This window comes from Haliotis rufescens, unplaced genomic scaffold, assembly GCF_023055435.1.
Source record: "Haliotis rufescens isolate VD_foot unplaced genomic scaffold, xgHalRufe1.0.p SCAF_4, whole genome shotgun sequence".
Lineage (NCBI taxonomy): Eukaryota > Metazoa > Mollusca > Gastropoda > Lepetellida > Haliotidae > Haliotis > Haliotis rufescens.
In genome coordinates, this window is record NW_025964112.1 from 21,763,700 (window position 1) to 21,790,577 (window position 26,878).

Here is a 26,878-nt window from a genome sequence, read left to right on the forward strand (position 1 = left end):
TTAAAAAGTAACTTTGAGTGATACACTTGAAATACGCAGTTAACTCATCACATTTTGTCTCACAAGCAGATATTGAAGAACACATTGATACAATTTACTTCGAATTTACCTATAATTGCAAAATGTCACAAACTCTAGTCGTCATGAATCACACATTCATACGCAGCTATTGTCTATAACAAACCATATGAAAATGTCAATCTTAAAACGTTATACTTCTGTCTCGTTGAAAACCCCGTGTTATGTACTGGTATTCAACCCTTCGAAACCTGGTGACGTGAACATAAAAAGGTTCTCGTCTTCAATTTGACCATGGTTACAAACTCTACCACTTTTTTCCTCTCTGGGCTCCTTGTCATTTCTACCTGATGCAATCCTATGTTGGTAAGAACGATATATAAAACGGACCAAAGCACTTCTAAGTTTATTTATTACATCCTGAGAAAACACTTCACTGTAGTTAGTATGTTGTTATAAAGAAGTAATGTATAGATTGGTGACATCATAAATAAGACATAAAGTTAAATCGTAAACTATCCTTTACAACAAAGCAGCAATATGATGATGATTCGGCTCAACATCTCGAACATTAATTTTACACTTATCGGTAATATTTCCAGTGTTCACATAGATCGGTGTTGTTCATGTTGTTAATTATACATACTGGTTGGTTTCAGTTTCCAAGCTACGAGTATCATTGTTTATACATTTGTTGTAGTGTCGCGCAGAGAATTGTTACTATTCCCAGCTTCCTTCGCAGTAAGAAACGCATCGTTAGATACTTAGTTGACAGCTGTGTCGCACTGACCGTCAGTACTACTGTCGGTGTTGAGAGTAGATTGTTTGGTATTCGCTGTTCCTGCGACACTGTATAGGTTCGATTTACTGTCTTTAGTTACTTTCTTCTTGCAGCACATCTTCCTCCAGCTGTCTCGAACCTCCTTGTTACGAGCTATGAAGAGGATGAAGATGAGGAAGCCCTGTATGGAGTTTGTGATGGTGAAGATGTACTGGAACACCACCCTGGCATCCGCAATGGCCATGTAGCCGAACACCCAGCTCAAACCTGAAATTGTGAAATAGCAATGGGTGAACAGTTCATTGATGAAAGAATCAGAAGACTAGAAGAATACCTCGTTCTGTTCAGTTTATTTTTGACATGGACAGTGACATGTGTTTAGAGGTCAGTGATAAATGTTGACTTCATTACATCCGATAATTGCCAATATCCGACTTTGTTAGCCGTTAGGAGTTGGTGTGTATGGCATGTCACCACAGTTGCTTTAAAACGAATACCAGTTTCCTTGCTATAAACACATACACGATGTCTGGAAGGTGAACAATAACATTACCACCCAATATGCAGCATCTAACGTCATCTTATACCACATACATATATTAGATCTGTATATCACTTTATATATACTCGGAGGGGCGGTCGGGTAGCCTAGTGGTTAAAGCGTTCGCTCGTCACGCCGAAGGCCCAGGTTCGATTCCCGACATGGGTACAATGTGTGAAGTCCATTTCTGGTGTCCCCCGCCGTGATATTGCTGGAATATTGCTAAAAGCGGCGTAAAACCCCACTCACTCTATCACTCACTCACTTATATATACTCGGGGCAATAACGAGTAATACTATTAGGCCCCGAGCAACCTATGCTTGTCGTAAGAGGCGGCTAAATTGATCAGGTTATTCTGAGGAATGGATATGCTGATATATGTTATTCCAATACATTAAAGGCCATAGGCCCGTTGCAACAGAGGTAACTATAAGGAGACTCATAACACACATCTAAATGGTTTACAGTGAATACATTTGTAGATGACACTGAAACAGTATACGTGTTTGAAATTCCGTGCTGTGTATTCAACCCTTCAAAGCCCGGTAACATTAAGAGATTTAAACAACATGGTTTTCCTACGCGGGGACTTGGCTGATTGCATGTTTTTGATTTGCGTGGATCAATACTCAGGATGTTAATCACTGGATTGTTTGGCCCAGACAGCAGTCACATAGTTGCAATATTTCTCTGCGGGGCTTTAAAGGTGAATGAAAGAGTTTATTCCGTAAAGGGGCGACCGGCCCATTATACAAGGTACATTGGATTGATCAGTTCACCTATACAGAGCGCTGACTATTACATTAGACGACCGAGTCACAAAGCGCCCGCAAGCCATGAACAAGTGGTCAACACTCATCGGATGCACAAAATGTCACTGAGGCCGATCATAACCAACGAATGGCCCGTGGAACGGGTCCCAACACATGTTACACACACTGACAACAATCAGTCTCACATTGTTACAATGGCATAGTACTACAATCAGTCTCACATTGTTACAATGGCATAGTACTACAATCAGTCTCACATTGTGACAATGGCATAGTACTACAATCAGTCCCACATTGTTACAGTGGCATAGTACTACAATCAGTATCATACTGTTACAGTGGCATAGTACTACAATCAGTCTCACATTGTTACAGTGACATAGTACTGCAATCAGTCTCACATTGTTACAGTGGCATAGTACTACTATCAGTCTCACATTGTTACAATGGCATAGTACTACAATCAGTCTCACATTGTTACAGTGGCATAGTACTACAATCAGTCTCACATTGTTACAGTGGCATAGTACTACAATCAGTCTCACCTTGTTACAGTGGCATAGTACTACAATCAGTCTCACCTTGTTACAGTGGCATAGTACTACAATCAGTATCAGACTGTTACAGTGGCATAGTACTACAATCAGTCTCACATTGTTACAATGGCATAGTACTACAATCAGTATCATACTGTTACAGTGGCATAGTACTACAATCAATCTCACATTGTTGCAGTGGCATAGTACTACAATCAGTCTCACATTGTTACAATGGCATAGTACTACAATCGGTCTCACCTTGTTACAGTGGCATAGTACTACAATCAGTATCATACTGTTACAGTGGCATAGTACTACAATCAGTCTCACACTGCTACAGTGGCATAGTACTACAATCAGTCTCACATTGTTACAATGGCATAGTACTACAATCAGTCTCACACTGCTACAGTGGCATAGTACTACAATCAGTCTCACATTGTTACAATGGCATAGTACTACAATCAGTCTCACACTGCTACAGTGGCATAGTACTACAATCAGTCTCACATTGTCACAGTGGCATAGTACTACTATCAGTCTCACATTGTTACAATGGCATAGTACTACAATCAGTCTCACATTGTTACAGTGGCATAGTACTACAATCAGTCTCACATTGTTACAATGGCATAGTACTACAATCAGTCTCACACTGCTACAGTGGCATAGTACTACTATCAGTCTCACATTGTTACAATGGCATAGTACTACAATCAGTCTCACATTGTTACAGTGGCATAGTACTACAATCAGTCTGATATTGTTACAGTGGCATAGAACTGGCACATCTTGAGAGAAAGAAATATATACTTTGCAAATCTTCTTATAACATAGAGGTTGCCGCTATATAATTGTTTTAGTTTATTAAGAGTTAGACATATGTAATAAAATTTAGGAAGTACATGTTCCCTCAAATAAGAGTAGAAGGGGCACTCGAGACAAAAGTGGAATTCAGTTTCTATATATGGCACAAATACGGGGCTTTAAATAAGAACAAAACTTGACATGATGCACATACCACATCTGGTTGGGGTGTATCTGCTTAGTCTTTGAGGTGCAGTTTACTTACCTAGAAGTACAAAACAAAGGCACGAAGCTCGGACGTTCACTATCATTCTGTCACGATCTGCTTGGGTGCTTCTGACAGCGGCTGACGACTTCCTGCAGATGTTGACCACCACCATGATGTAGAGGACGATGTTGCTGATGATGATGAGGCCAACGGGGAGGGAGAAGCCGTAGTAGAAAGGAGTTAAAGACATCCAGCAACTGAAAATAAATTTACATTTATATTTCACTCGTTTTGTAAAAGCATTCATTTGAACAATGGTCGTTCAGTATGTTACATATTCTGTACATATTGGACATCTATTGGGAATACACTTATGTTAAGTGAGTGAAGTTGGGTGCAATGAAGTTTTCCAGTTCCAGTGATGGGTAAATAATCACGGTTGTTGCAAATCTTAGATTCGAACCACGACCAGCGGATCCTGGCACGCCAAAGGAACACAACTCAGAGTTTTCACCCATAGTCCAGGCATCTCAAGCAATCTGCCTGTGAAATGATATTATGCAGGACCGTAGTTGAGTTTTTCTCAGTTGATAGAATACTCTTTTTAAGCAACCGACGAAATTACTCACTAGTTTTCGCCTCCTCTGTACAGACTAGGATCAATGGCCAGGATGATAACAGGGGGGAGAAGTGGTATACCTAGAAGCAAGATTACAATCATGCTTATGTCAGGTGTGACAGCTCCAGTCGTCAAGCATTGTGAATCGTCCATTTGATACTAGCAAGGATCTCTGGAAAATGTCAGATTATCCGGACATGTGTGTGCAGTTTTCACTCTTCTTTGTCCGTCAACATATGGATGCTTACGTAACTTTGAACTAGTATACAAGAAATGTTTTTCTTTAGTTCATACGGTGACGGCTGTCAAGATATACCGTGCTCGCACCTTTCTCGCAAACAATTAAAACTCATTAACTCGAAGTCTTAGGGATATGGAACGTGTATCGAATAAGATGAAGTTCGCGACAAGCGATGTATTTTGACCCCTGAGCGGATAAATATTCTTCTGGGAACAGACATGTCAGTTTGCTAAATCTTGAACGACATGTCGAGGTAAATGAGTTCCATTTAAGGAGCTGGAATATAAACCACGTCATCATAAGGAGATGTGGTAAAGAGTAAAAAAAATTAATGTGGACCCTTACGCATTAAAATCAGATATTACTATGATGCGATACTTCTATGCGTTAAGACCTAACAAACTCGGCGTATGAGTTAGCGTCAGGTGACCTTTCTAATCAGCCAATCAACATCGAGGTTAATTCTTGTTACGAGAGAGAGTGAAGTGATCAGAAAACTACATCTGAATTTGTATCGCGAAAACGAGCATGAAAGGGTTGTCTGAATCCAAACTAATAATGGCCGCGCTTTTACATTGATGTGGATATGTTAACACCCTGCCATTTCTGGCATCTGCACCTAATAGCGTGTAGTGTCAAGGGTATATATTTGTGTTGTTAAGATCAGTTTGGAAATTTCACAAATCAAATCACTTTGCCCATACTTACCCCACGCAGGCAGGGCTGTCTTCAGCATGTACTTGGAGATATAGGTGCCAAGCACTTTGACAAATTGAAAGTAGTGAAGCACAGCCTCCATCAGCATCCACATGAACGACACAAGTATCAGATAGTGCAGCAGCACGGCGACCGCGATGCACCCAATATAGTCCTGGGTCTGATTTATTCCGGCCAGGAACACAATCCACGAGAAGAGTTCGGCCAGAGCCAGGTTGAACAGCGTCTGTTGTACACGGTTGCGACGTAACTTCCTGTTGGACCCAAAACGTAAGTACATTAGTACATTGTTCAAAAATATATAGTTATCAATCACGAACATTCAAATTGAAGTTTAAATTTTCAAAAACACTCAAACTATGACGCTCACCTGAATATTATAAATGTGAGGACTGTCAACGACAGGCCAAGTATTGAGAGACTGAGTCCAATGATTGTGATGATGCTGAGAGCCAGGGAGTGTGTGAGGGTGTCTTGTCCGTAGAAGTCCTGGAATTGTACACAGAGGAACTATAACTGACATCATACATTGCTTCTTTGCTACAAAGGTAATCGTAGGTATTTATTATGCTATTGTGGTGTAAATGTATTAGAGTTGAACGTAAAGTAGTCTGCGACAACTAGTGAGTCGGTCTTTAAAACTAATGTGTTCACAAGCAAACACATCGACATACCCTGATATTATATATCAATATGGCATATTTTCTAGTGACGCTGCAGCTCTGAACGAAGGATCATAAAAAGTATGAATCTGGGATTCAAACCCACAACCAGGAGGAGGAGCTTGGATCAAAAGAGGGACGCAACTCTGCAAAGCGAATGGTGGTTTCAAGGCCATTGATTGGACTGCTCATAGTTTTAATTAAATCAATATCTGATCTCCATTCAAAATGAAAGCATGGCTACCTCGTAGTCAGTATACAGTAAACTGCATAGTATCTCAGCTAGTGGGCTAGCACTGCGAAATGAGAACCACGAGGTCACTTTAAAAGACTATGTCATATGTCGTGTTATTATATATCTCGCCTCATTGCATGGAATATACTAACATGGTTGACCTTATATGGATACACTTGGTCACGACAGGTATGTTACATGGAATATACTAACATGGTTGACCTTATACCGATACACTTGGTCAGGTATGTTACATTGAATATACCAACATGGTTGACCTTATACCGATACACTTGGTCAGGTATGTTACAGAAATGAACAACAAAGAAACCTACCAGCAACACTGCAAAGTTCGTAAGATGTTCACAAACACAGACGTCACGGCCATATTCTTCTCGCACATAACGACAACCGTCTGTCGACCAGGATCCGCGGTCGTCATTTCCGGTGAAATTCCAATATCCACAGGTAGTTAGATTACTGCGTTTGTCTGTTGGGAGGATCTGTACCATTGTGAAGAAAAATATCAGAAAACAATGTATCCATTAAATATCAAAACAATAAATTAAAATATGAAATCAATAATCAGTTAAAGTTGTTATTATTGTGTCAATGTAGTTACATTTGGAGCTTAATATTCCCATACATGTACCTTTGTATGATATAACAAGTTGTGATATGGTAAAATAGAAATTATGAAATTACAGGGTATGGTATTGACGTGAGGTGATTTGGTGAGATATGAACATAAATTGTATAAAATTGTATATTCTTCAAATTATACTATAGGCCTCTGGCCTCTTCAGTACGTGAAATAAAGATTGATTGACATGTACCTTTGCCAGCGGTGACCAGGTGACTATTGTGCCTTATCAGTAACAGGATCCACTGATCGAGAGTTCGAATCGCGGTTTCGTCCCGATCATACTTCTCTGTTTGAATACACTTCTGATCAAGGCATCCATCAAACTAGTAAAGATCTATGACCTGCGTCACTTTGGTATTTCCGCCAACGTGAAGCTGGCACGCCGTGGTAGAACTGAAATACTGTGAAACCCATCTCATTCACTCAGCCATACCTTATTGGGCAGGAACACAGCGGTGACCTGTGAGTCTGTCAGATCCGTGATGGGACGCCCGTCAACGAGTATTTTCGCTGCGATGATCTTGCTGTTGAGTTGATACTGACGTTCGTCACCAGATGATGATTCGCTGACTCCAAACAATCTAGTGTTTTGATATACATTCACTGAAACGCGAACGCCCTCGGAAGCTGAAAATAACAATAAACACTTTATTTGTAAAATTGACGACAATGAACAATTATAAATCAACTTAGTGTTAGATTCCATTGTAAAGTTGGCGAGTGAATGAGAAACCAGAACTTATGTGTAACAGCTTCTGGTTTATTGCAGTCAGCGAAGTGTCATCGGATTCTTACACCGTTATCCACTCCAGTGATATCCATAAAGTGTATGTTGTATTATAGTGAGTGAGTGAGTTGGGTTTAACGCCACTTTTAACAATATTCCAGGTATATCACGGCGTGTCAGCTTAATGTGTGAGAAAAGCCCGAAGTGATGCAGGTCTCAGACGTTTACCACTTCGGTGAAACCCACGAGCACGGGTATGGTGCTGACAAACCTAGCAACAAAATCGGAGTGAACCGGGATTCGAACCCACAATCATAGGTTTCTAGTGTGCCCAAGGGACACGAATCGCAGACGCTCTACCACTAAACAATGGAATACACGGAGTAGGTGAGTGCCAGTGTCAGTATGCGCCTCGATGTCGATTTGAACAGTATTTCAGTTATCACGGTGTGTCGGCTTATTATTTGCGAAGTGATGCCTTTTTGTAGTCCAATGTGGTGCTAACAATCCTCGAAACAAAGTTGGGTAAACACAGTGAGGTAGCTCAGTGGTAAAAGCGTTCGCTCGTCACGCCGAAGGCCCGGCTTCGATTCCCGACATGGGTACAATGTGTGAAGCCCATTTCTGGTGTCCCCCGAAGTGATAATGCTGAAATATTGCTAAATGCGGCGTAAAAACATACTCACTCACTCAGTAGAAACACAGTCAGGGAGCTACAATTGTAATAATGAAGCTGATCGTCACTATCTCGTCATCAGTTACATATCCAATTCTAAATGGCTCATGCTACTCAAAGATCTTGTTTGTTGCACGCACTGATGTGACCGTACATAAGCCGTTCTCAGTGAAGCCGAGACATCAACTTGATCCTTGAAATCTGTATCAAAATGGTATATTCGATACATAACCCGGACCACCAACCTACCTACATCTTCTTGTCATGATCCGTCATCGGAAAAAGAATATCAAGAAATCCGTATTGAATTACGCAAGTTAATCTTGCCGTTACAACATGGTAATAAAAAAATTTCATTGTACATTTGTACTTATGCTAGTAATCTTTCACGTTAATTTTATTAAAAATTTCCTTTAATCACGTTTACATGAGCTCAGGGGAAATCGTGTATCCCTCCGACAACTTTCGTTTACATTGTTCCATAGGGTCTGCTTTATCACATACCGCGACAGCACCAAATCACATTTTTCAACAACCATTGTCATATTACCGCGTGTGACGCCTTGAAATTAACCAAAGTAATATGTCAGCGGCCTGTAAATAATGGAGTCTGAACAACGTCCCACGCGTTCCGGTACGATGTGACACGCAATCAACAAGTCACTGAGCCTGACCAACCGATTCTCTATTTGCCTACTTAGGACAAGCACAGGTGGCCGGTGACCAATTCTGACCAGACGTCCTCACGGGCTGTCATTATATCATCTAGAATTATGTAATTCATTATTGTTTCATCTTGAATTTAAGTTGATATAAGCATTGATTTGTGTCGATAGCAATATCACCTTGGAAAGATCTCAGGAATTCTTTCTTGAAAAAGATACTGGCGTATGTGTTGGGATTCAACTCGGAACTTGCGAACATGGGTTCCAGGCTATCATCCTTCAGCGTTGTGGCATTGTCTACGAGCTGCTGACCAATTCTTAGATACAGTTCAGGTACTCGTGTTATATCCCATGCCTCTGTACCAAAAGTGTCTGAAACAACTTTTTGGTGGCCCGCCTGTTGGATCTTCAATTTCGCCGTCGCCAAGTCTGTTGCCTTTAAAACCCTGGTGAAACATCATTTAAGGTTGATTGTTGCGGCTTCAACAGGTCAATTTCTATCCCACTTACAAATCAGTTGAGGGGGTATATCAAACCCAGAGTATATTGATGAGTGCGGCAAAACTAGAGTAAATGAGAAATACTCAGAACTGTATGGTAAAAGAAAAAATCTTCGTATAGAAAAAGGTACCTGATCATACTGTGTTTAATGTGTCGAGTAATCAAACCTGTTTGCAACTTTGCCTATTGTTTGTGAATCCACCAGGACCTTGTCAGTTGTTTCCAAAACTTTCTCGTATACTTCGAGAAAGTTTTTAGCAGCCTGAAATCAGCACAATATCTTCATCAGTCAGTAATAATATTTCAAATCACATTGGTTCCAATTTTGTGGAACCATTAAGAGAAGAGTTGTTTTCATTTTAAGAGGATAACTACCATCAGGTGTTTTAATATTTTCAGTTATGAAGTGTTTGATGCCCGGGAATTACGTATGAACCCCGCGTGTTTAACACAGCATAGTGCGGTCACAGTCTCTTTAAAGTATATACTTGTATATATATATTTCATACTTAATGAGTACGGTAAGTAAGTAAGGTGGCATCAATTTCGCCAGCACGGATAAAATATTATCTGGATTTCAAATCCAATTTACCAACGTTTCTCAACCCAAAACATGATTACAGCTGATACTCGTCTTACAGCTGTAGGTTCACCTACATTTGTGGTGATGTCCGATACTTGCACACTGTTCTCCATGATGTTTGTGACATACAACAAGTCAATCACGGTTAAGGTCGCATTCTGGATTATGGTGGAAGCATTCCGAAGGACTTCTTCGACATTACCATCATTAACCGCAACCTGGGTCAAAGCAAGACAGAATCAAGATTGAAAAATAATAACGAAATAAACAACACAAAAATACTTGATCACCAATCTGGTTAGTTTAAAACATGTGGGGAAAGTATTATTTAAATAAAATTGATTTAAAGAACTATTAAGACTGAATAAAAAATTAAACGCTATCAGGGTACAATGAAACGAAATCGGCCATCCCATCCCTCTTATATGAAAGTAAATGGAATGCTGGATGCCTTTTGGTCCCTGTAGATGAGGCATCACATTTGGAATACCTCTGACACTGTCTTCAGTGAAGGTGATATTGCTGAGTCAGGTAGATCCGGGACGTCACAGGGGGCGTTGAGCTGAAACTCTCCCCAATAGGCACCGTACAGTTTGTCCCCCTTGCACTCCATTACACCAAACGGCCGATTATCTGTTCGATAAGTGATGTTAAATGTTGCTGAAGTTGGACCCTAAGCTTCGGGGAAAAATTCCTTTTGTTCAAATGAAATGAATAACGTCGATCGAGTGAGAGGTTGGGTTAAGTATAATAGTATTCCTGCTTCGTTTTTCAATGTTCTTTATGATTTAACGCGTAGGTTTCTTATATAATGTTCATAATATCATTACGACTTTTTAATAAATGATATTTATGAATGTATATTGTGTAGGCAAATGAAGAGTCAACAAAAGAATGGAACTAGTAATGCCACGCACACATTGCAGGATATTTATAATGTTAAGATGAATAATTTACCCCGTTCAGACAATGTTTTCTGTGCTTGTGGAAAACTACCTGACGGCGAGAAAAGGTCGTCCGAAAAATGTATTAATTACTACTACTACTACTACTACTACTACTACTACTACTTGTTTAATGTTAATCAAATATGATTGGGAGGTATCTCTGTATACCCTGGCGAGTATACATACTGACAAGACAGCGCTGTGGAGAGTAGAATGTCTGGCCCAGCTTTATCCGTGGGATCAGGAACTCCCGGCCTGTCTCCTCCACGACATGTTTGAAGTCAAAACAGTAATCTGAGGACACAGATCATGACGTCGCTTACCCATATTCATTGCTTACCCATATAGGGATAGGAAATCCACAGGAGATCCCTATTAAGAATATTGTTTTACGTGCTTATGGTTGTACCAGTATTTTCTCAATGGTGTATGGTTTTGCTGCAAACTTATTCTCAGGGGACTGGTATGATGCTCCATGTGTCACTCGTGAACTTTATCCATTGGGTGACTGAGTGCGTTTGGTATAACGTCGGTTTGAACAGTATTTAAGGCGTGCCAGTTTAATGTAGGGGGAACAACTGAACGGATGAAGTGGTCTTAGACGGTTGCAACTTTTGTGAAACCAATTAACATGGTGTTTGAGAAACGAAGAAACATAATCAAGGCGAATGCAATCATTGATTCCTTGCACGCCAAAGTTACGCAACTCTGCACCGCTATTTGGCCATCCGTACGCCGTATTAAACATTGAAATGACTGCGGTTGTCATTATTTGATAACAATAGACCCGTGGTGAATACCATTAAGTTGAGTTGGGTTGAAACAACAGGTAAATGAATTAATGTATTACCAATACTTCTGAGTTGGAGAGTGTTGGGCTGGAAATACTTCATGGCGTTATTAATTCTAAATCCGGTCTGTAAGTACTCTTTCGTCATTTTCAAAACATCTTTCGGATCAATGAAGTCGTCTGTCATGATTGAAGAGTGGTATGACATGAAATCCATGATTGCACCTCTATTTCTGAAAAGTAAAAGAGAAAATTAATAATTCTCATTAGCAGTATAGTTCAAGGTATCACCTTACGGCAGGTACACATAATGTTAATCAGTTTCCCGATGTATTATGTTTGTATATGTAAATAGCCAGTATCGTAACAGACTACATGCACTGTACATTCTACAATACAGTACCCAGTACATTATGCTGGCATACTGGTTTGGGAATAATAATATATGCATTTGTATAGCGAGGCATTCACTGTACATAAGTGCTCTGTGCGCTGCAATGAAACTTTGAGTCAGTGAGAGTGTTTTTTTAATAAACTGCTTTGTACAAGTGCGGCTTCAAATTCATCGACATTTGCACAACTGAGTAGTATTACAAGTATTGTAATAAAGCTAAAATAACCTACATGGTTCCACTTGTAAACAATGCAACAACCACTGTACGTGATGTTAGGTCTTATTGATGTGTTTTTGAAAATGGACCCTGAATCTCACACACGTATATCAACATTGAGACTGAGCAGATGTAAACGTAATTAGGAATCTGGTTCCTTGACTTGGTTATGCAATGTGGAAACCTTGCACCTCTTATCTGAATCTGAGCCTGCATATGAACGAGGAAGGCCGCCTCACTGGACTGGTGGCTAGGGCCGCGTTAGATCCCTAGAACGCGTTAAGGAAAAGACATTAAAGATGCTACATGTTGTTACCCTGCCTGATGTTTGGCATTTAGGGGATAAAACTAGGACTGATTGACAGCGTGTCAATATCAGGTGTCTGCGTGGAGTATCCATATTAAACTGCGGCATTTTATCTCAGTGACCACTCACTATAAGACCGACATTAGTGTGGACTAGCATAAGCAGCCACACACAAACTCGTGCAAACACGTCCCTGCGCAAGTACAATATTATAAAGGGGGACGATGAACTCCATTTCACTTAACCTCACACCAGTAACCGTCTCTGGAATTTCATTCGTCTTATTCACAAAACCATATCTCAGCAGATATATAAACGTAGGATCCTTGATTCTTCTTCTGAATCCCAGTCCATATAAAAATGTACAAAAACTGGTTTCTCTTACCTAAACCTCAGTGGATGTATGAAGGTAGGGAGAATGCCCTTTGTGGTGCTATTATAAGCTTTCACAATCGTGTCTATAGCCACAGTGACGGTCCCGAAGAGGTTGAACCTGCTATAAGTGCTTGTCAAGATCTTTTGCGGCTGCTCGAGCTCAATACTTCCGGCATGCAGTTCCTCATCTGCAAGAAATACACAAAAGAACCGAAAAGGTGATTTGCATATCTGACTCGGAGCTCGTCAGTAGTGTCCACGCAATTACGAGTGAAGGTCGAAGTAGTGTGTTAACAAAAGCATGTATGCAGAAGAAATGTTTGTTGAACTGAAACACCGATCTCTGTAGTATTGGTCTTTTTGTCAGTTACACACAATAGACAAGAACAGAACTTGAAAACAAATTAAAACCAGTTTCGTGTTCATATCAATGTTCAATTCTGTCATAAGCTTTGATACGCCAACTTTGAGCACCACTATCCCGCACGCCTACACCATTCCTTCTTGCTCAAATGTTGTTTGATCAGGGTTACAAACATTTAAAGCCTTAGCAGGACAGGTTACATTATGTTGCTGGCTGTTGATGTGAAAACTTGACTTAGCTTTGCATGTGTTTGTGATGGGTGCAGGATACGCTCAACTTTTCGGGAACATTAACTTTGATATCGTCACTAATTTCATAAACTCATGCTTATGTTGCAGTCGGAATCGTACAACGTTCTCTGCTTTTAGCATGTATTTCATTTCCATAAGGAAATGTTTTTGTCACTTTGATTTGCTTTATTTAAGATTTGTTGTTGATTTTTGTCTCACTCAGTATTCCATCTATTAGACGGCGGTCTGTAAATAAACGAGTCTGAAAACATAGATTGAATAAATAACAAAAAGCTTAGGCCAGTGACAACCTTTTGCATTTGTTAATGAAATGTATCCACTTTTTTGTTCAACAGTACAAAGCCATGTATGTATTTTGATAGATACCCTGGAATATGTTTTCGTCCTTAGAGTTGGATTTTGCTTAGGGAAAGCGTCCGTAAAATGTCGATGTCAGGCTTGATGTTAAGGACACATTATCGACGCTTTCTTGCCGTGTTCGTGATCGCAGTGTGCTAGTGTTTCATTGAACCCGACGGCGTGGTTCATTGCTCAACAACCAATGGTGGACCTGGTCCAGCCTCGATATTTCCAGGCCGCCGTGGTATAGGTTAAATATTGCTGATTGTGGAGCAATACAATCTTACTCTCTCACTCGGTGTGGAGAGACAGTTACACAAACTGAAAAAAAATCATCGAGGCCTAATGCTTCTCCTTTTTTATATGCAAACTTCGAATAAAAATACCTTATTTGTATTAAGCGACAGTGTGGGTGTGACCCCCCCCCCCCCCCCCCCCCCCCACACACACACACACACACACACACACCCTTAAGTAATGTTCCAGCGGGGAACACAAGAAATGGGCTTCACACATTGTATCCATGTTAGTTAAATGTATCAATGTATGTGGTGTAAAGGGTTGCATGAATACACACTAAAGATAGAATGAAAGATGACGTGGATTTGAAGATGATTAAGTGAGAAGAGATTCTTACCAATAAGTCGTAGAAAGATGCTGTTTGAACGTTCCAACCTCTTCTTGTTCCTGTTGTTGGTTTCACACCAGTAGTATCCCACCATTGTTATAGGCGCCTCTCGAACTCCCAACGTTACGTTCAGATAAACTCCGTCTCTGTTTGTTGAATACATCCATATGGGCATCACACGGCCATTGCGGTACCATGCCACTTTATCAATTGCAGAATTAAACCCCTTGAAACTACAGTTCAATCGGGCGAATTGGCCAGACTCAGACGGTTTGGGTAGAGAAATCTCAACATCGCCAGACTTTCCAATCGGACGTGCAGGGAACCTTGTTATTGCCGTTGCAGTAATGTCAATCTTTTCTGAAATACGACAATATTTATACAGTTTTGTGCGCTGAAGCAATAAGTGTAATGAATAAATAAGAAAACGCCGCCTGTTTTTGTTTTCCATCTGAAGTTCTTATTGTTGGGCAATGCTAAGTACAGTCCCGGGTCCGTATTTAAAGGCTCATTTGCTCTCCGTAGTTGCACTTCTTGGCGTAACCCATCCCGACGACCAGCAATACCGCATGTAATTTTGCACATTTGATTTGTTGTTTGTTTATTGCTTAACGCCGCACTCAGAATTATTCCAGCTATATGACGGCGGTCTGTAAATAACCGAGTCTGGACCAGACATTCCAGTCATTGACATCATGAACATCGATTCACACAATTGGGATACGATGACATGCATCAACCAAGTCAGCAGGTCGCCTGGCAAGAATGGATTCCTGAAGACCTATACTAACCAGGATGTCACGGGCTTTGCACTTATAAAACTTATTCATGTCATTATATTTTATATAAATTGTCAATTAAGTTTGGAGTTGTTTGAAAGTCGAAAAAAAATCATAACTTAAAATTCGACATGATTAGACTCATTTTTAAGGTAATGAGAAAATACAATATTTTTTGCATGTGGCCGTTGAAAGTGACGTTTTCTTACATCGAAATGCCCCCACCCCCCAAACTCCCGCGTCACATACTAGAAGTTAGATCGGATTGCGTGGATCTCTCGTCACACTCTCCGTCACTGGTCTGCCTGGTCACTACTTGCTTATTTACACGCCGTGGTGATACTGCTAGAACAAGGCGACGTGATACAATAGTCACTCTTTCTGTCTTACTACCAGTCATGATTCCAAACGTGGTCGATCGGTTTAGGGATTAGTAGTGGAAGGAGTTAAAACATGACAACAAGATGTCAAACTTGTGTGTGATGTGTGCTCTGTAAGTTACCTTCATATAAAGCCGGTTTTTCACAAACATAGTTCAGTGTTGCGTTGCAGTTCCAGTGATAAGACATGTCGGTCAAGCGGCTGTCGATGACGTTGCATGAAGTACCAGCATCTACCCATGTTGGCCCACTTATTGGGTTTTCCGTCTCTTCTGCAAAAAGTTACACGGTGAGGATCATCCGTAAATGTAGTATTATGTGGTCATTTTTGTGGACATGCTTTTTTCTTTTACCCAACACGTTACTTTCAGATTATCTCACATGTAGAGAGATTTCATTTTGTAAACATGAAAAAATAAACATTAATTAAACTTCCAGAATTTTTCGAGCATTTGGGGGAACGGACTTTATTCTTCAGAACTTCGTGTCATCAACTACTAATAAAGAATGGAAGATGGAATAATTTATCAACCAACAAACGGTTCTGTAAGTATGGATGATCAATATCCTATAGACGATGTATACGATTTTTTGTTTCCATTTAATTTTTTCAACACAAGAATTCATACACATTTGTAAAATGAACTACGTGTACTAAATTCAGTGGATGATGAATTGTTACAAATACTCTATTAAACTCAAGAACAGCCTCCGTGATCTAACACTTCTTCCCGGTGAGAGGAAGGTCCGTGATTTGTTCCCAGACAGCGTCATACCAAAATACGTTAAAGGTATTTGTTGTGACCCTGCCTGGCGCATTAAGGGGCATTGGCTGGCTCAGTATACTGTGTCTGAGTTGGATATTCATGTTAAACTGCGTCATATAAGTACAATAATCTTGTACGCAACGTTAAATCCTATTTCACTTCATTTGTTAACCTCATCCCACAATTTACGAGTGGAATAAATGTTTGGCATCTCTTTTGGAAGTCGAACCGACCTTGGTCTCGTCAAGGGAAACTTAACGTCTTGCGGCTTCGCGATAGGGTACAGCGTCAGGGATATAAATGTATTTGTTTTAAAGTGTGCCACGGGGCACACGCAATGATGTTAAGATTGGCCTTTGGAATTTGTTTGTTCCAACAAGAAAACAGAAAGATCCATCTTCATATGAACAAGAGTTAGATAAGTTGCGGGTGTAATCTGGAAGTGTGCTTCGTGTCCTTTCTTTGAGAATGATAACATCCTATTCAGTTTCTGAATACCGAGGTTTACTTTATTCATATTCTAGGCATTAAGCATGTTTGTATATTCATTCTCAATATTTGAACGGAGGTCTTTTGCTTGACATTTATCACTGGTAATATACAGTAATATATGCATAATATATGTTTAGTAATATACAGCATTTATAGGTGTATGTGTTTTTAAATTTCTCGGTATGATTTTAACCGAGCCATTAGCACCCTAATAAAGGACGTCCTACTCCCTGACCAGGATCGCCACAGATCACAGATCATCTTGGCTGTCAAGATCGAACTTTGGCAATGCGGCACCGGCAGCCAGAGCTCTATAACATATACCAACTACGCCAGGAACTTTAATGTCACATAAAATGGTCGAAGACACCGTTCACGTTAATACCCCTACACAAGGAAGAAAGGTACCCGTGTTACCGAAAGTTCTAAGTTGTGTGAGTCCCTGGGAGACCACGTTCAGATGGAACAATAAGTCTACTCGGGCCAGTTTTCCACCTCCTTGTGTGCATAGATTCTCTGCGTCCTCAAACGTAGCAACACCCGACTCCTTGTAGCATTGCTGAAGTCGTGGGGAGCCGAAATATCCACTTGGACACGTGGAAACTGGATGAACAAAAGCATATGCGTACATTACATAGCAGCGTTAACAGTACAGATACATTATATGCATTACATCAAACATCTTCCCGTGGCAAGGGAGTTCACTTATATTTTGGCTGGACTAACAAAGTCTATGGATAGTCCAATCGAAATCGTATAACGAAATCGACATCCGGTACAGATTTGGGTCGATTGCAGGATTTGCAGAACCTGTGTACCGTCAACTGGGCATCAACAAATATTTTACAAGTAGCTCAAGTTATTGATGCACTTCGCGAGGTAAGACCCGTTTTATTACAATAAAGATCTTTATTATCACTCACATAGTGTTGACTGAGCGACGCGTTTTGGTTGAAGCAAAATGCAAGTGATATGATAGGTGGAATCTGATCAACAGGACGGAAAGAGACGGGACATAACACGTACTAGCCACTGGTGGCGCTACGAACGAGCCGAGACGATGACGAATTGTGCTAAAGTGTAGCAGCATGTGTCTTAGGAGATGGATACGGTGCAATATAAATATGTATTTACACATGTTTAACTTCTTCAGTTCGATTCTTTTACCGATAGCTCTGTCGAGACTGCCCTTTTCGTAACCAGTCGACATCTCACAATTCTTACCCAATGCTATTACTTGGGAAAGGGTTTTTTCCCTTTTAACAAAAAACGGAAAACATAAAAACATATTCTCAAAAGTGATGTTGTGACTTTTAATGAGGAAATTATGGCCACACTGATTATTGATGATCAACAACCTGTTTGCCACTTTCTTTTTCATATATACTTCCAAGATATCGTTATCGATATCTGATCCATATTCCTGCGTTTTTTAGTGAATGAATTCGTTTGGTTGCTCTTTACTTCATTCAAGGCGAAGGTAGTATGATAGAAATCGAAATCGGATCAATACACCGGTAAATATTCGGATGAAATTTAGGATGTAAATACTTATTGAGTTTTTATTGTAGTGAGTTTTCAAGCAATATATAAAGACGGGACACACGATTGTTTTTGGCACTTTACAACTGTACGTTAATCGGTAAACTAAACCAGGTGTGATGAGTGAGTTCGATTTTCCCCGCTTAAAGCATTATTCCAACATCATCATGTTGAGTGCACACCAAGAATGAGCTTCACACATTGTAAAGATTCTGGAGAATCGAACCCGGGCCTGCGTCGTGACGAGTGAACACTGGGACCCCTAAGCTACCCCACCCAGCCACCCAGCCACCCACCCCACTAGTCAACATCCCTAGTTTTATTGATGATTTACGTTTTACTGTGACGATTATTTGTAACACAATTCTCTCAGTGGAAACATATAAACCGTACCTCTCTGAAGATTGGGTTTTAACAGTTGTTCGGTTGCACAGACGTATGGTAGGCGCACCGCGTCACAGTCGGTGAGCGATATTGGTGTATAATCCGATTCTTGAGGAAAAATATTCTCTCGCTTGGGTGTTCCTGAAATAAGGACAATGCATACACTTCATCATCCAGAGAATATATAAAAAAATCATCCCGAGAATTTTAAATCCGATAAGCGGATCCTGGCACGACTAAGGGGCGCAACCGTCGACAAGAAATTGCGGACCCTTAGATAAAACAGACTTTTTTCTTTGAGAAACAGTAATTGTTACATACCAAAAATAAAGAGATTTAGTCAAATAATATTACTGCCATGGATGAAATTAAATCACACGGAAACACAATGTATGAAGGTAATATGCAGAACAAAACTCCAAATGAAGAGCGCTCTTGCCATATGCATATGAGTCATGTCACCATGGGGGGGGGGGGGGGGGGGGGGGGGTTGAGTTCAGAGGCAATATTCACAACGTCTGCATCGAGGAAATAAATAAATAACTAAATAAATCGGATTAAGCATATAGTATTTCCATCCTAAGTACATGTACTGTGTAGTTGGGTTGGGGTGTAGTTCTTATGGCCTGTAGCTCCACCAGAGTCAGACCATTATGAGATAGAGTTGGGATTACATAATCAGTGTAGTTATTTCGTGTAGTAGTTAGTGTTTCCTGTAGTTGGTACAATGGTAAGCCGCAGCGAGTGTGTCCACCTCGTGCACTGATGCAGGCCTGGCCCGTTCGCTTCACCAAGTCCACAACACATTGAAAAAGAGCCTGGGGGTTGGCATTCCGGTAGGGTAGGACATGCGTACACTTTTACCGAGCACCACGTGTCATCACTCATTTTCAGTGGTCCATTCATATTATTTTCACCGCTAATTTGCCTTTTGTGTCTAATGGAATCTGTTTCGGTGGGTAATCTAGAATAGTCTCTTGCATTGACAATTTATATTTATCTGAGAAAGATAAGCCGGAGATCCTGTGACGTTGTTGGGGGATTTTAAAGACGTCGCAAATGGCGTTCCATTTCCTCACAAACATGTTCGACTGGTGACAGATCTAGGTCACATGTGAACTTTGTTCAGAGTCAGATAGTGTTGCACAGCTCCAGGACCATGTGGCCTGGCGTTATCGTTCTACAATGTCTCTGCAAAAGCGGTAAAGCAACCGTTTGTGAAACCCCTTCCTGGTTTTAACGCAACATTCAAATTTCCATCAATCACCAACATCTGAGTCCTTTTCCTGGGGCCGTGTTGTCCACCGCAATTGTTGTCGGCACTGCTGGAGACGTCGACAATGATGTTGTGATGTCAGGATTGGCTCCTGGCTGGGCGTCTCGTGTAGATGCCGTAGATGCGTCGACGTCGTCGGCATAAGTTGGACTATTTAGCTTCATATAGAGCGTATTAGACTCAGAATGTTCGTGTTACATAAATATACTCCTGGTCACAGGCTCCTGGCACCACTAAGGGACACAACTCCATAAGCGAATTGCAGTGGCTTAGATAACTGGGCTACCAGTGTCCCTAAACCGCTCATAGATTGTTCTTTGAATCTTCCAATAAATATTATAAAATGAAGATTTTATCTTCTAATGTTATGTGTTATATAGTCATGAACTGGTCATATATATCGGTCAATTATGAATCAAATGATGAGGCTGACTTATGAATATCCGTACCAGGGAAAGGTGTTGATGAACAGAGAAGTCTGTCTCCTGGCTGTCCTTCGTCCGGCTGTCCTTCAGCCCAGTGTATACTGATGCAAAAGAAGGGGGACAACAATGTTTAATATTCATTTATGTTAGCACTAAAGTTACATTTTTCAAGTTGTATTTATTGACGTTAATGTTTCTCTACTTAAAGGAGTTTCATTTTCTGAAGTTAAAATTACAGGCAAATCGAAAAAAATGAATTGCGTCTACAAACCTCGTTTCAACGAAATAAGGGTCCTCAAGTGTATCCATTCTGAGTCCATCACGTATGTATATGCCTGTCCATGTTCGATTGATACCTGCAAACAACAAACTGCATTATTTGTTGATTGAATTTTATGTAATTCAGTTTTATGTGTATTAATTTTGTGCCGCCGTGGTCTAATGGTAGAGCGTCCGCCCGGAGAGCGGAAGGTCCGGGGTTCGATCCCTAGCCGCGTCATACTAAAAGACGTTAAAAAATGGTACTTGTTGTTACCCTGTCTGGCGCTCGGCATTAAGGGGCTAAAACAAGGACTGGTCGGCTCGGAGTCAGTATACTGTGTCTGAGTGGGGTATTCATGTTAAACTGTTAAAAATGGTATCTCAGTATGCTAGCACTATAAATCGGCATCAGTCCGGACTAGTACAAGCAGACAGATACACACACACACACATACACGTGCATGCACGTCGCTATATCAGTGCAATAATCTTGGACGCGACGTTAAACCACATTCCACCTCACCTATGTGTATTAATTAAAGACCACATCTATAAACGAGAACCTCTTTAATAATGTCAATTACACCACTGTATAAATCGGCAATGTCTTTTATCAAAGTCGCACATGTATGCAATGTCTGATTAGGCATTTATTTAATCCATTTGATATTGTCTAAACCAGCTTATCTGCAACCCGACCATCTGACAACATTAGTCTGTTCTTCGACACGCTGTCCAGGTTGGCCTTTTTAGCAAACACTGTCTGGGTTAACCCGTCTGTAATACGCCCTAGTCCATCAATCTAAATCAGCCTTCGTGTAACCTAGCACTGAATAAAAGGCCGGATTTAGTACCCGGTTAAGAGAAGGTCAGTGAAACATAAATCGTCAACGAGGGTATGTGTGTTATTCTTTAAGTTTTGGTACCCATTTCAGACAAAGTCAAGGTGTTGTATTTTGTGACATGTGTGACATCGTCCTTGTGAATTAAGAGTAACCAGTTACTGCCATAATAAAACACATCATAACTTTTAAGAAAAACAAGATTTGGCCCTTTAAATAACATTAACATACTCACCATTCGTGTTTAGGTATGCAGATATCGCGTCCCAAGGTCTCCCCGTGTGCAGATCATTGAAGCTGTACAAAACACCAAGGTCACTATGACATTTCGTCCAGGCGTCCGTCCACGTAGTCGGAGTGCCGATGTAGAAGCAGCGATTATCGTAGTGCGGTAGCTGAATATATTCCGGGGGACACTTATCATCTAAGGATAGGGAAAGAATAGTCGAAGGTCACAATGCGTGCAGGAGAAGTAGGTTCTTATTGCGTGGAACGTGTGGTAGAAATAGTTTTAAGCCACAAGACGCTATGTAGATTTGCGCCCCTTAGCTGTACCCGGATCCGAGAATCCAACATTCGCCTTGATTACCATACACGTTCTTGTGGGTTTCACTAAACCGTTTACAACCTACTTCACTCTGCTTTCCTTCCACATTAAGATGGTACGCTGTGATACTACTCCACTGGTGTTAACAGCAACGAACCAACCAAATCTGCTTGCACCTTATCCTAAAATATGTTTCAGGGTGGAACTTTTCATTGGAATGTTCTTTCAGAAAATATTATTCCTGGATAGTGTTGTCCCATGGGGAATGACAATGGTGTAGGGAAGAAGACAAAAGCAACGTTTTGCCTACACGAAAGTCCGGAAGTTAGCTTCGCTTACGAACACACTCCTTACGAGAGTGTCAGTGGGTTTGGTTTAACGCCATTTTTAACAGTATTTCAGTTCTATCAAGGCGTGTCAGCTTGATGTGAGAGGAAAACCCGACGTTATGCTGGGATTAAACGTTTGTGTTGACGACTCGGGGAACCAACGGTCATAGGTGTCCGGCACACTTAATGAACGCCACTCTGCACAGCGCATTTTGTGACGTCCGAGGCTGGAAAGCATGCATGGAGACTACAACACGATGTAGCCGTACATTACCCCGAAAAAGTGTAGTATTTGCCAAAGTGTTTTGTCTTTTGTTTGTTGTTGTTGTTGTTTTTGTTTAACGCCACTGTCATCAATATTCCTGCTGTATGACGGTGGCCTGTATGTCATACTATCAACAACTCCCCGAACATGGCCGCCAGAGCCATTAAAGCCGCCTCTCACGACAAGACTAGGTTGCTTGGCATCAATTCAATTGTTCCAAGACAATTTCTAAATATTATATATTTAGTTAAACAATACCGTCCACATCGAGAGCCAGGCAGACAGACATCACCAGGAACAGATGAAGCGTTGGCGGGCTTGGAAAGAAAACCATTGTCAGCTGAAATTAACGAACCGTAGAAAATTGAAAAACAAAAATACCTTAACATCGACGCTTGTATAAATTCCAGGTGATCAGATCACTCGGCTCAGTGCCCCATTTAGTCGTACAAGACAACATTTTTATGTCGACTCAGATGTGATGGTGTATAAAAAATCAAGCAATTGCAAAGATTTGGTTTACACACAAGTTGTCTGTAGCTTCTCCGTGAAGACTTAAACGACAACAGTGTTATCATGTTACTGCAGACACTTTGTATTCTGAACATCGATAAAATAGATTGATAATGATCGCGGTCCACTCTATTAGTGGGGCAGTTAAGGCTCAAATTGTGCACTTTGGGTTAAAAGCACCAAATTTGGCACACTTATACATTGAACCGTTCCGAACATTTTTGGATATGGATCCACCTCAGCAGAGCCCCCTGGTGGTAGACAATCCAAGATGGCCGCCAACATGGCTGAACTCTCTAATGGGATCAATATATACTCAATATATCATACTTATCTGATCAATTTATACATATATCCATACTAATGCATGCGGAATGAATTGCAGCAGAGCTGTATATAATTCAAATACAGTTTGCAGCGCCCCCTGGTGGTAGAAAATCCAAGATGGCCGCCAGCATGGCTGAAAGCTCTAATGATATCAGTCTATACTCAACACATCATAGTTATCTGGCCAATTTATACAAATTATCATTGTAATGTATTTAGGAGTAATCACAACAATCCCGTATATAATTTAAACCTAGTATGCAGCAACCCCTGGTGGGGATGAAAGTCCAAGATGGCCGCCGGCATGGTTGAAATCTCTAATGACTTTAGTTTATACTCATTTATCAAAATTTTCTGGTCAACTCAATTTATCACAGTATCTTTTTCAGGATCAATTGCAACAATGCTTTCTATAATTCAAACTGGTATGCAGCGCCCCCTGGTGATGACGAAAATCCAAGATGGTTGCAAAATGTTTTAGTTTTCAGAAATTGTCTATTTCTACAGCAGATATAGATATCATTTGATATCTTTGGACTAAGGATAAGTTGATAAGTTTTGATATGATGAAACATTTTAAATGACATTGTATCAATTAATATGTATTGTCTATGATCTATTCTCGGCATATTAATTTATAAATGGTCTACTGAGAAATGTTCCACCCAGTTTACATTAGATCACCCCAAAATCATTCATCTAGGAATGGATTCATATCTTAAAAACAAGAATGTATGTTAAAGTATTATTGACATTATTGCCATGAACCTATGAAATTAACTTACTTCCTACTTAAGTAGGACCAGGAATATCGGTTCAATGTATGTGTTTACGGTTCTATAATTCACTTACAGTGGACACTTTCCTTCAAAGTATCACATAGCACTGTACAGGCAGGCAGTGTAGAGTTTACAAAGGTTTGCAAGACATCTTGCAGGTGTAGTGTTAGTTTATAACACTTCTTTGTGCCTGACCAAGTGTTGTCCACTTGGGTATCTATATATTACTGCATGTCCTCTCCCAACCCCTGACTACAAGATTCTGCATTCTAGAACATTGGCATATGGGCAGTTGTTATTGGAGGCTATGTTTGTCTTGTTTTCCCAATACTTCCTTCACGTGATATGACCAGTTTTACTCATGGTCGGGCATTGTGTTAACACTATCTACATCCTGGGTGAAAGGTAATTTTAATTGAGGCACATAACAGGATGGGGGTACTTTAGTATATACCGGGCTGTTTGAAAATGGTTTTCCTTGTTTATGTGCTTTCTTCAGCCAAAAGAACATGTGATGTTCCTTCCTCTTCAGCTGTTGAACGCAATAGTGAAATGTTGGTACCATGAAGTGGATTTGTTGCTGAGCAGAAATTATGATAGATTTTATCTTTTGAGAATGTTGGTGGGTATACCACACCTTCGTCTTCATAAACACCACAAACTGTGCTATATCTTTACAAATACACCATATTTTGAAATGTGTCAATAAGATCACGTATTTTTGTTTAATACCAAGTAAACTGGAACTTGTATTTCTCGGTCTCAGTGGTGTCTTTGTGTTGATGAGCTGGTGCACCGAGGTTTCACGCTTTGAAGACAAGATGTTCTGAGATACAGTAAACTATGTTTATAACGAAGACGCTTATAACGAACTGGCGGAACTGGTTTTTTGGTCCAGGACATTTGCTGTATATATGTTTATAACTACGGTTACAACGAACTAAAATAAGTGGTCCCTTTGAGTTCGTTATAACCGTAGTTTACCGTAGTTATTATCATACCTGGTCCTACAAATTTCATACTGACTAGAGATTTCAAAGAGGCAGGTACATACTGTTTATGGCAGTCAGAAGGAAATGTTCCTCTGAAAGTTTGTTTCAACCTTAAATCACGTCTGTGGATAAGTGTTGTTCGTTTAGTTAGCCTTAATGATTGCGAATCAAAAAGGCATGTTTCAGTGGTGGTCAAATACCTTTATCACATTCCAAGTTCAGTTACCGAATTTTAACCAAGTTCATGCAGTCAAATATATTCCCCAGATCTGCCTTACGGAATACAGATCTTGCTTCAAATGAATGAATTTTAGTACCAAAAGCTTATACATTCAGTAAAGCATTACTTGGAAATGTTTTAAAGCCATATTTGATTGAAATGATTGCAATGAGCAAATGATACTGATATTGTGGACAAACATTTGACATTTTTTGAAGATTAAGTCATTTTGACGGCCATCTTGGATTTTTTTCGCCACCAGTGGGCGCTGCATATTAGATTTGAATTATATACAACATTGACGCAATTAATTTTATATAAATGACTAGAATTGACAAAATAATGATGATATATTGAATATGAATTGACGCCATAAGAGATTTTAACCATTTTGGCGGCCATCTTCGATTTTCTACAACCAGGTGGCGGTGCTGAAGTGGATCCATATCCAGAAATATTCGGAATGTTTCAATGTATAAGTGTGCCAAGTTTGGTGCTTTCAACCCAAAGTGCACAATTTTGACTAAAATCCAGCCTTAACCGCCCGACAATCTTACCAACAGGTGAGTGTACCATCTAAAATACCTAAAATAAATTGAATTGGATATCTAAACCATATTACCGAAACACAAAGCCACAACAAAGGAAAGTCAACCGCAATTATTGGTAAAACACAAGCCAAAACAAGAAACACAGATACAAACATAAATATTTAAGACACAAAACCTATTCACGACCTACTTTTGGCATAAACAAATTAATAAAATGATGTAGTTAAAGCGGTTATGACAAGTGTAACGAATAACCTCAGTGTCTCGTCCGGTACTGCATGCAATTTGCTGTTTGTCGACCATTCGCTATTCCTGGATACCGGTTTGTCTATCATCCAGCCCGACACCCTGAGACACGGTGATAACAACACCGACAGTGGCAGCGCGTATCAGAGCGGGGAGCACAGTCATTCTTTACAAAACAAGGCCCTGAACAACCCGTGGTGGCTATTTATGACAACTATTCACACGCTCTCCATTATTACCCACGGTATGCACCAGGATGTTGACCTTGCTACGTATAGAAATGGATGTTTCAAATGACACTCTAGGAATACTGTAGTACATCCTGTTCTTGTATAATTCTATCAGTGATGCTTTTCCTTAGTGATCATTTGAATACGATCGTGTTGAAGATAATAGGAAATGCACTCCG

At 40.3% G+C, this 26,878-nt stretch overlaps 1 protein-coding gene across 3 annotated transcripts in view; it reads right to left on the reverse strand.

Annotated features, from left to right (window-relative positions):
* Window positions 1-413: 413 nt before the first annotated feature.
* The window catches only part of LOC124132157, a 28,736-nt gene continuing 2,271 nt past the window's right edge, over window positions 414-26,878 (reverse strand). The window contains exons 1-23 of one of the 3 annotated variants that reach the window (XM_046495897.2): window positions 26,479-26,648; window positions 23,100-23,181; window positions 21,936-22,124; window positions 20,869-20,953; window positions 20,622-20,698; window positions 18,906-19,037; window positions 17,388-17,573; window positions 15,834-15,983; window positions 14,562-14,912; window positions 12,981-13,158; window positions 11,738-11,910; window positions 11,074-11,181; window positions 10,431-10,573; window positions 10,015-10,158; window positions 9,525-9,619; window positions 9,037-9,302; window positions 7,222-7,415; window positions 6,478-6,645; window positions 5,616-5,734; window positions 5,237-5,499; window positions 4,298-4,367; window positions 3,726-3,925; window positions 414-1,066 (exon numbers count right to left, since the gene is read on the reverse strand). In XM_046495897.2, the coding sequence (XP_046351853.2) occupies window positions 783-1,066; window positions 3,726-3,925; window positions 4,298-4,367; window positions 5,237-5,499; window positions 5,616-5,734; window positions 6,478-6,645; window positions 7,222-7,415; window positions 9,037-9,302; window positions 9,525-9,619; window positions 10,015-10,158; window positions 10,431-10,573; window positions 11,074-11,181; window positions 11,738-11,910; window positions 12,981-13,158; window positions 14,562-14,912; window positions 15,834-15,983; window positions 17,388-17,573; window positions 18,906-19,037; window positions 20,622-20,698; window positions 20,869-20,953; window positions 21,936-22,124; window positions 23,100-23,181; window positions 26,479-26,526 (3,705 nt within the window). In that variant the 5' untranslated portion in view covers window positions 26,527-26,648 and the 3' untranslated portion in view covers window positions 414-782. Of the gene's footprint in view, window positions 1,067-3,725; window positions 3,926-4,297; window positions 4,368-5,236; window positions 5,500-5,615; window positions 5,735-6,477; window positions 6,646-7,221; window positions 7,416-9,036; window positions 9,303-9,524; window positions 9,620-10,014; window positions 10,159-10,430; window positions 10,574-11,073; window positions 11,182-11,737; window positions 11,911-12,980; window positions 13,159-14,561; window positions 14,913-15,833; window positions 15,984-17,387; window positions 17,574-18,905; window positions 19,038-20,621; window positions 20,699-20,868; window positions 20,954-21,935; window positions 22,125-23,099; window positions 23,182-26,478; window positions 26,649-26,878 lie in introns of those variants that run through there. The other 2 variants (XM_046495896.2, XM_046495898.2) reach the window with 2 other exon arrangements.